Source organism: Mus musculus, chromosome 11 (genome assembly GCF_000001635.26).
Source record: "Mus musculus strain C57BL/6J chromosome 11, GRCm38.p6 C57BL/6J".
In the NCBI taxonomy this organism is placed as follows: domain Eukaryota; kingdom Metazoa; phylum Chordata; class Mammalia; order Rodentia; family Muridae; genus Mus; species Mus musculus.
Genome location: NC_000077.6, coordinates 68,843,224 through 68,853,386, shown reverse-complemented (window position 1 = coordinate 68,853,386; position 10,163 = coordinate 68,843,224). Strand labels below are relative to the sequence as shown.

General features: G+C 42.8%; 1 protein-coding gene across 4 annotated transcripts in view; it reads left to right on the top strand.

The window, feature by feature from the left end:
- Nucleotides 1–240: 240 nt before the first annotated feature.
- Ndel1 (nudE neurodevelopment protein 1 like 1) overlaps nucleotides 241–10,163 on the top strand; it is a 31,713-nt gene continuing 21,790 nt past the window's right edge. For 3 of the 4 annotated variants that reach the window (NM_001363305.1, NM_023668.3, NM_001363304.1), the window contains exons 1-3: nucleotides 252–445; nucleotides 7,963–8,060; nucleotides 9,413–9,566. Coding sequence is in view for 3 of the 4 variants with exons in the window: in NM_023668.3 (NP_076157.2) it covers nucleotides 7,975–8,060; nucleotides 9,413–9,566 (240 nt within the window). In the remaining variant the exon portion in view is untranslated. Of the gene's footprint in view, nucleotides 1,030–7,962; nucleotides 8,061–9,412; nucleotides 9,567–10,163 lie in introns of all 4 variants that reach the window. The other variant, XM_030246442.1, reaches the window with a different exon arrangement.

The window sequence follows — 10,163 nt, the reverse complement described above, 5'->3', positions numbered from 1 at the left end:
TCTATACTGGCTTTATACTGGCTTCCCATTTTAGCCTAGGGAACTACTCTCCTGCGCAGCACAGCTTCCGGAGACAGCACAGGGCTAAAAAACCCACCTCCTTCGGGGGTCCGGGGCGGCGCCTGCGCAGGACGCTGTCGCAGATCTCACGTCAGCGCGCAAAGCCTAGGTCGGCTCCACGTGACTCTGGCCTCCCACCGCTCCGCCCCGCACGCCAGCCTGCTTCTGCGCATGCTCTTGACTCCGCCCCCGTGCGTCACAGAATGGCCTCCGACACCCAGGGAGCCCCTGACGTGTCGGGGAGGAGCCCGGTGCGGGGATACGCGGAGTGGAGCTCAGGGCTGCGGAAGGGAGCAGAGCTGAGCGGCTGGGCGGGCCTGGCCAGGCCAGCGGAGCAGAGACGTCGGCCGAGCGGCGGCGAACATGCGCTTTTGACACATTGGCGGTGAGCTCCCGTGCGACGCAGCCTCTGGGGTTCGAGCCAGGCGGGCAGCGCCGAGGCCTGCCCCGGGGGAGCCTGCCTGACCGCCGCCGGGCTGGGGCTCAGCCCGCTGGGCCAGGCCGGGCTTGGGTTCTGGGGCGGCCCGTACCGAGACAACTGTTCCAACCGCTTTAACTGTCCCCTCCTTACTGGCGGAGGTGTGGCCCACCGGGGGCACCTGCGGGAGAGCGAGTCCCGGGCTTCCAGAGGAGGGACGGAGGCCGGGACGTGGCACCGGGGGCTGAGGCGCTGACGGCTCGAGGAGTGGCCCAGTTGGGGTGGCGGAGGCGCGCCCAGCTTCTCGCTCCACCCATCCTTGATTCCCTGGAGCTGCCGGGGTGGTTAGGAGCCGGGCAGGATCTTGATTTCCCAGCGCCCCAGATGCGGGAGGCGAGAGCAGGAGCAGCCCGCGTTGGCAGAGACTGGCAGTCTCGTGACTGCCTGCCCCGAACTGCTAATCATCCTCTTTGGAGTTGGGGAAAGTCTCACTAACCAACCGACCCCGGTTGCTTGGATTCGCTTCTTATTTTTCTCTGAGAAACGATGAGGTGACTAACACTTTTAAGTTTAAGGCGAGTGAGGGTCCTTTTCATTACCCGGGCCCATTCCTGTAGCGTTTGTAAACATTTTAGAACATTTGCTGTTTGTACTTGCGACGGATACTGTAAGTCACTTTTTGCTGGATGGGGAAATTGAACCTAGGTACAGGAGGTTGGGGCAACTGAGTGATTTTTATTTGGGTTCCACTAACTGGTGAGAAGTTTAGCTTGGGTTACAATTTACCTTTCTAAGCTCAGGGTTCTGGTTTCTGTTTTCATGAGATTTTTTTTTTTTAACTTCTTCAGCCGGAAAGAGGACTGAACATTGGACTTGTTAAAGATAATACCAGAAGTTACTAGATGACTTATTTATTTTCGAGTAAATTGACCAAAAAAACCAAAAAAACCCCAAACCAAACAACAACAACAAACAAAAAACCCCCAAAAGCTCAGTTACTAGAAAAATCTTATCCTGAAGCTTGCTCATGAGTGGCTGGTTGTTAGTCTGAAAATTATGTTGCTTTCACTGCACTTAAGAGGTAGGGTAATGTCTGCCAAATCAGAAAGCTGAGAGGGCAAAGCTCATCATTAAGTTAAGGAGTCAAAAGAGACCAAAGGACACCCAGTTGGGGGTATCTCTTCTGAATTGTTGTTAAAATCTTAGAGTAGGAATACATAAAGAACAAAGAAAACCTTTAGCTCCAGTTAGAGACAAACTTAATCTTAGAAGAAGTTGCTAAATCTGCAGTGCCTTGGTTTTGAATTGAATTGAAGTTGGATCCAGAGCATTTGAAATAAAAAATAGACCTGAACATGCTTTTATGAGACCAACAAAATTTATTTTCATGCGTATTTTAAACCATGCTAAAATAGACTTGAGGATTGAGGACTTAAGTTAAAATTACTTTCTAGGCACTTCATAAGGGAGAGAAATAAGGCCTATTTCATTCTGCATATATGTTAATAGTCATGTAAAATTAATTTTCTTAGTGCTGTACAGAGTATCTTTGCCAGTAAGCTCTGTTAGATGATAACTGTTTAAAGTTTCAGTGAGCTAATTGTCAGTTGTTCACATCTAAAGGTCGTAGAGTGTGAGCATGTCTGCTGCAGAAGTTGTAATTGTACACTCACACTCCATGTGAGACCTAGAATTAAGGAAGATGGAGAGGAGCAGAAAGTCCTTGTCTGCTAGCCTTGCAGCTGTAGAAGATTGTAGATATGCCATTTGAGCACTTTTTAAATCAGTGAAAGATTTGACATTGGCTAACTTTCCCCACTTACGTAATCTCAAGCGACAGTGAGCCTCTCCGAGTACCTGGAGGCAAACTCCACACACACAGTTTTGAGATCACCTGCAAGGGTAGCACATTCGTTACTTGAACCTGGTTCTTAGAAGGATGAAGTTGATGAATAGGTGTAGGGATAAAGCTGGGTACTGCCAGGCGGGAAGCAACAGATACAGCGTGTGATGGGAGGGAAAGAACTTGTTTTAGTCTAGCGCATAAAGCTTGTTCCAGGAGAGACGTTAGGGATGCTTTTGTAATGAAAGGAGTCATCTGCTTATAAATTTGGAAGTCTGTTTACTCTGGTCTAACTTAAAGGTCCACTTCTGGCCTAGTAGTTTCTTAGAGTTGAATTAACATTTATGTGATGTTTATGCATCAGGCTCTGTTACACGTACTGTGCCAATAGTAACTCACCTCATCTTCCAAATACAACTGATCTTCCTGTTTTATAGGTGAGGAAATGAGGCACTGAGAAGTTGAATAGCTTGCCCAAGGTCTCTCAGCCAGGCCATAGTTTGACTCTAGGGCCTGAGCTTTGCATGCTGATTTTTCTGGCTAAATTAATTTTCTTTTAAAACCTTATTTCTGTGTGTGAGTGTTATATGTGTGAATGTGGGTGGCTGCAGAGGCCAGAAGAAGAGCTAGAGCTAGAGGGAGGGAGTTGCCCTGTGTTGGTGCGGGGAACCATATTCTAGTCTTCTGCAAGAGCCACTGAGCCACTTTTCTAGTCCCCTCAGATTTGTTCTTTTAAAAAGTAGATATATTTATTATATTTAATTTTGTGTAGGTTTGTGTCTGCATGTGGGTATGTTCATGTGAATGGAATGTCCACAGAGACAGGAGGCATCTGAATCTCTGGAGCTAGATATATAATCTATCTATCTATCTATCTATCTATCTATATGTATATATATATGAGCTGCCTGGTGTGGGTGCTGGCCCTCTGGAAGAGCAGCAAGTGCTCTTAACCTCAAAGCCATCTCTATTCCCATACATTTTTTTAAACTTTTTTTTTCTTTTTTGAAAAAGTCGCATGTGGCCTAGGCTGGGCCTCCAACGTGCCATGTAGCCAAGGAACTTATGATCTTGTTTTCTCTACCTACTGAAGGCTGGGATTACAGATGTGCTGTACCACACTGGTTTGTGCAGTGCTGGGGATTGAACCCAGGGCTTCATGCATGCTATGCTAGGCAGGTACTTTACCAGCTGAGTCACATCCTTGGCCTCCTCTGACTTATTCTTGATTAAATGTTGTTTGTTCTAGATTTTTTTTCTTTTTTCTTTTCTTTCATATTTGTGTGTGTGTGTATGTGTGTGTGTGTATGTAATAGGGTCTTGCTGTGTAGCTTCTGGCTGACAAGCACTAATAGAACTGGCTATGTAAATGAGCCTGGCCTGACATGTGTTGATCCTCCTGCCTCTCTGGATCCTCTTACCTCTGTCACTTCAGAGCTGGGATCACATCTGAGCTTGGTCTCTGCCTTGCACATACATGTGCACTCATGCATGCAAATTTGCACACAAAACACATACACATCTACCCCTCTTCATGAACACATACACAGAAGCACACAAAATCATATAAAAGAATATGTAGCTTTAGGCAATTATTCTGGATTGTATATTTTAAAGAGCTAGAAGGATTTCAAAAGTTTTTACCAGAGAGAATTGATAATTGATGGAGGTAAATATATTTAACCCTACTTACATAGTGTGTAGTGTATTTACATATTGAACATTACATGGTACTCAATGTGTGTAACTTTTTATGTTTTTGAGTAAATTAAAAAATATGGAAAAACAATCTCAGCTAAAGAACCTTGAGAACCAGAAGCTGGAGACAAATACACAGTTTACAGCATGTGGAAGTCTTGTTTCCCAGGGACCGTTGCTGCTCTGAGAGCTACCAGTATGTCCCTTGACATCGTAAAATCAGAGTTCAAGCAACAAAAGCCACCCCATCTTCACACAGAAAGTGAGTGGACAAACTTATAGATAAAACTGATTCTGACCTTACTTGTAGAAGACTTGGCTCCACATTCAAACACCACACATTAACATAAATGTTAGATGTCCAGGGAGCCACTAACAGCACTGGACCTTCCCATAAGGACACTGGTCCATGGTATACATCATCAACAACAATATTAAAAGGTGCATAGTAAAACATTATATAAAACTTAAAAGATAAAGTCCCTGCTGATGAATAAAATGTCAGTACTCAAATGCAGCACTGGTTCATCCATACAAGTAATCTAAGAACAGTCTAAAGTTCAACAAAAAATGTTTAGGGGCCTGAAATGGCTGCTGAATAGGATAAACTATCCACTTGGGGAAGAGCAAGGCTAAGATGTGGTCTGTCATCAGAGTCTACCAAGGTCAGACAGGGTGTAAACATGGGGAACACAGGCTTGTTTACCAAATCCTGGAAGCTTGCAGCACAGCAACATACAAAACTTAGAACACATTCAAGAAATAGAGAGAGCCAGGCGTGGTGGTGCACGCCTTTAATCCCAGCTCTTAGGAGGCGGGAGACAGAGGCAGGCGGATTTCTGAGTTCGAGGCCAGCCTGGTCTACAAAGTGAGTTGCAGGACAGCCAGGGCTATACAGAGAAACCCTGTCTCCCTGTCTCGAAAAACAAAACAAAACAAAACAAAGAAATGAAAGAAAGAAAGAAAGAAAATATCTGATAAAACACACACACACATACACACACACACACACACACACATTCAAGAGTGAAAATAGGTAGCTCATTGATGGCTGTAGTTAATGGATTTATCCTGGTTGCTTAAAATAGTATATAATCTATTGAGTTAAGAACTTCATCTGTGGGGGCTGCAAAAATGGCTCAGTGGTTAAGAGCACCAGTTACTCTTCCAGAAGATCTGGGTTCAATACCCTGCCCTGACATGCCGTCTCTTGACCATCTGTAACTTCAGTTCCAGGGGATCTGATGTCTGTCCTCTTTTGGCCTCCACAGACATTACACTCATACACAGATCAAAAAAGTCCATACATAGGAAATTACATAGGAAATAAATACAAATAAAGCTCTAAAAAAGATGAAAAAAAAATAGATTTCAAGGTATGAGTTAAAATTTTTATATGTAGATGGAGACAGTCTTAAATTATCTCACCCCAGAGGTAGTTAGGTAGGAGTGTGTGTGTGTGTGTGTGTGTGTGTGTGTGTGTGTGTGAGAGTGTGTGTGTGTATGTGTAAGAGAGAGAGAGAGAGATTGAGAGGAGTGTGTTAGAGTACAAAGTGTTCTTAGGGCTTTGCTGATTGACAAAAGAGTAAGGACATTTGCAGTTTCTTAGTTAAGCAGCCTTATAGTCACAGTGCCTACTCTGTGTGATTACTATCCCCCCTTTTTTTTCCAGCGCCGTCTCTATATTTGAGCCACTCTGGGCTATCATCCTGGGCGTTACCCCAGGACTTCATTGCAGTCTTGGGTTGCAGCTGCTATGTTCTTCGTCCTGTGCTTTCCAGGTCATTTATTTCAACTGATTTGGAAGAATTTATAAATAAGACACAGATCTTGCCCTGGAGAACTAACTAGAGAGACTTAACCTTTGATTTCTTGTCATTGGTTTCTCTTGGAAAACAATGTCAGTAGCAGAGGAGCTGCGTTTCTTGTGCCGTCTCTGGTCTTTATAACATCCCAAAAATATAATCAAAAACATAATTTACTGGCTTTTTTATTAGAAACAATATTTTAGCTGTCCATTGACACATGCCAGTGTTCAAATAATATAAATTTGGGGGCAGGGTTGGATTTATTTATTTGCTGAGGATGTAACCCAGGCCTTATACATGCTAATTAAATGCTCTGCCACTGACCTATGCCCCCAGCTCTTGGGAGTATTTGTTTTTAACTATTTTGTCTATATGGGTATTTTGCCTGCGTGTATGTGTGCATACCACTTGCATTCCTGGTGCTCACAGAGACCAGAAGATGCTGTCAGATCCCCTTGAACTGAGTCACAGATGGTTGTGAGCTGCCATATGAATACTGGGAATGAAATCCTAGTCTCTGGAAGAGCAGCTCTTACTGCTGAGCACTATACATGGCCTCTATTGCATAGATTCATAGTTTTCAGGACACTTTGGGAGATCTGTTATAGAACATTAGAGAACACTCAGGGGTTGTTGCTTCAACTCTAGATGCTTTCACACATTTCCTGTGATTCTGTCTTCATCTGGGTTGTTACAATGTACTCCTTTCCTAAGGAGACTTCAGTGTGAACCCGGAAGAGTTTGGATGCCACAGGGTGATGCCTGCACTTGGGGTCTTTTGAAATAATGAGTACTTCTGGCTCCTGAAGAGCCCATTCTTACCCATTGACTACCTACCATAGGTCAAGTAGTAACCTCTGTATTTGGGCAAGGGAAGTGGCAATTTCTGGGACTTTGACAACGGGACAGAATTACAGAACAAATCAGTATTTATTAATCAGTATATATACTTGAAATATTTAGTCACCCAGTGTAGTCCATACGTTTATTAGATGAAACATGAACAACTGAAGCCCTAAGAGAGTAAGCAGTTTGAATAAGTAATTTAATGGTGGAATTGGAACCCTAGAACTCAGCTTCAGCAGGACTCCTAGCCTTGTGTGGTTAACATATTAAAGTACTTTCATGCTCTAAAGACATCTCTAAGAATAGAGCAGCACAGACAATCTGTAGACGTTACCGTATCTCTTTTGTTGTGTGGATGTAGTGTTGTAACAGAAGTTGAGCAGCAAAGAGTGGGTTGTAGGAAGAATGTGGCAGGAATCTAGAGTGGGCCAGTCATCTTGGTGTCTGTACCTGTCCTATGATTGGGAGTTTTAGCCAGTTGAAATGGCAAGAGCAAGTGACTAGATCCCTCCTCTGTGAATTCCTTGGGGAAGAACTGAGATAAAGGCCATTGCAGTGGGAGATGAGTGAACTTGGAGTAAACTTGGATTGAAGGATGACTGAGGATGTCTTCAGAAGTGTGATCTGAGAATGTGGGTCTTGCCTGATGTGGTAGTCTCACTTGGCATGAAGGTTTCTAAGCAGCCTGCATGTTTGTGTCCCTCCCTCTGTCCCTTCCTCTGTTCCTCTGTCCTTTCTTCCCCACTTTCTTTTGAGATAGGGTATCATGTAACCCAGGCTGGCCTTGAACTTTCTGTGTTGCTGAAGGTTTCTGTGACATCCCTCACCTCCACTGCAATTCTCAGTGCTGAGATTTCAGGTGGTGCCAGGGATCCGACCCCAGGCAGGCATTTTAGCAACCATGCCACATCCTCAGACCCTTACAGGTGCTTTAAAGCAATTATACAGCAGGAAATCGTGTAGAATGGCTCAAGTCTGATGTTTGTTTCTGTCATTGGATTCCTTGAAGACAGTTGGCCATAAACTAACTGCTGGAACTGTATGTAGGTTAATTCTGTGGTCAAATTATCTAGCATCCAGTGCTATAGATGAAAATGCTTCATGCCTTTGCTTCAAGGGACCCTGTTACCATCTCCTGTCATACCTTATCCACTGTGTTGGTTGTGCCCAAGTGAGGTAATATGTGCCTAAGTTACAGGAAAGTGCCAGTAACTCCTAGAACCTTTGAAACTACCAAATGCAGTGCCCACTCTCATTCACATCCTGGCTCTTTGTCTTTACTTTCACAGGCTTTCTTGATCATGGATGGTGAAGATATACCGGATTTTTCAAGTTTAAAGGAAGAAACTGCTTATTGGAAGGAACTTTCCTTGAAGTATAAGCAAAGGTAATGTTTGAAAACATAAAATAGGGGCGGGATTTGGAATAGACTGGGTAGCTTACGCATGCTTTTCCCTTTGGAGCATAAGGCTAAATTTAGAGTTTCGATTCCGCAGTAAAACAATGTTTGTATTTAAATAGTATAAAACTACTACCAATCTTTATATTGTTCAGCTTGAACTATCAGGAAGCTTTGGTGCCCCCTGTGACTCCTGATTGCCCGCCTCCGTAGCTAGTGACTAGCTGGGCTGTCTTTGGCCTGCTGTGTGCTCTCTGTTGCTCCCTCATTATTTGCTTATTTGAGGTGCTTAAAACAGACTTTAGTCTTCTCATGTGTGCATTATTAGTGTTGGGAGGCTGCTGAACTAAGCTATGGAATATTTTAGAAAATTTATTATTTTACTTAGTTGGGAAGAAAATAGCTCTTTGGACTCAATGAATCTTAATGAATCTTTTTCTTATAATTTTTTTTGAGATTTGTTTTTATCTTATGTGTATGGGTGTTTTGCTGCATGTATGTCTGTGCACCTTGTGCCTGTCTGATGACCATACAGACCAGAAGATCCCCTGGGACTGGAGTTAAAGATTTCCCCCAGAGGCTGGAAAGCCTATGAACCCCTTCTCATATAGTTTAAATGCAGAAAATTAAGTAATGGAATTATAGAGGAAATTAGTTATTTCAAAAATTGTCTAAATATTAAGCTAGTTTGTGATATTATAATAATGTATTAGTGCATTACATAAAAAAGATGGAGAAGCTGGGCAGTGGTGGCACACGACTTTAATCCCAGCATTTGGGAGGCAGAGGCAGGCAAATTTCTGAGTTCGAGGCCAGCCTGGTCTACAGAGTGAGTTCCAGGACAGCCAGGGCTACACAGAGAAATCCTGTCTTAAACCCCCCCCCCCCCCAAAAAAAAAAAAGATGGAGAAACCTAGTAACTCCCTGATTCTGAATTAGTGGTAAGAATGAGTGATGCTTAGCTTTGTACCAGCTGTTGTGACTTTAGAATATTTGTTGATTTCTGGTTAGATTGAAAAATATGCTCAATTTAGATTACTTCAGTACAGATACACACCCTTCCTCTTTCAGTTTTATGGAAGAAGAGGCTAATGGTTTCAAACCATGTAGAACTATTTTTTTTGTAAATATTGTAATTACTGATTTGTGTTTTGGGGGAAGCTTATAACTAATTTTCATTGAATCCTGCGTATATGTGGAACAAGAAATATAAGACATTTTCTTTGCTGTTTAACATTTCACGAGAATGTTAATTTTCAGTTAGGAATTACTGACTTGCTATGTAATTATGTGAGAGGACTCAACTACTAACTTGTTTTTCTCACTTTGCTTCTGTTTAGCTTCCAGGAAGCTCGGGATGAGCTAGTTGAGTTCCAGGAAGGAAGCAGAGAGTTAGAAGCAGAGTTGGAGGCACAGTTAGTACAGGCTGAACAAAGAAATAGAGACCTGCAGGCTGATAACCAAAGACTGAAGTATGAAGTGGAGGCGTTAAAGGTAACTGCAGAAGCCCTTCCCTGAGCCCAGTGCTGTTTGGGTATTAAAGTGGGAAGTGTAGGGCCAGCGAGATAGCTTCATGGGAAAGGCACTTGTCACTAACCCTTACAGCTTGAGTTTGATTTCTGGGCCTTACATGGTATAAGAAGAGAACCTTTTCCTTAGTTGTTTTCTGATCTCTACACATGTGCTGTAGCATGAACATATATATGCAGTACTTAAAATATAGTAATGTTTTACAAATGAGAAATTTATTAACCAAACAGTACTTAAAAAAATTAAGCACTCTCCCAAAAATGTGTGTGTATATGTATATATGTATAATGTATATAAGATTATATATGTCATATAACATTTTAAAAAAATGTATATGAGTACACTTTAGCTGATTTCAGAAGAGGGCGTTAGATCCCATTATAGATGGTTGTGAGCAACCATGTGGTTGCTGGGAATTGAACTCAGGACCTCTGGAAGAACAATCAGTGCTCTTAACCTCTGAGCCATCTCTCCAGTTTGATAGATTTATTTATTTTTTTAATAGAATCAAGAGATGGTTCAGAGTTTAGGACTTCCCATAGGAAGTTTATGGTGGCCAGT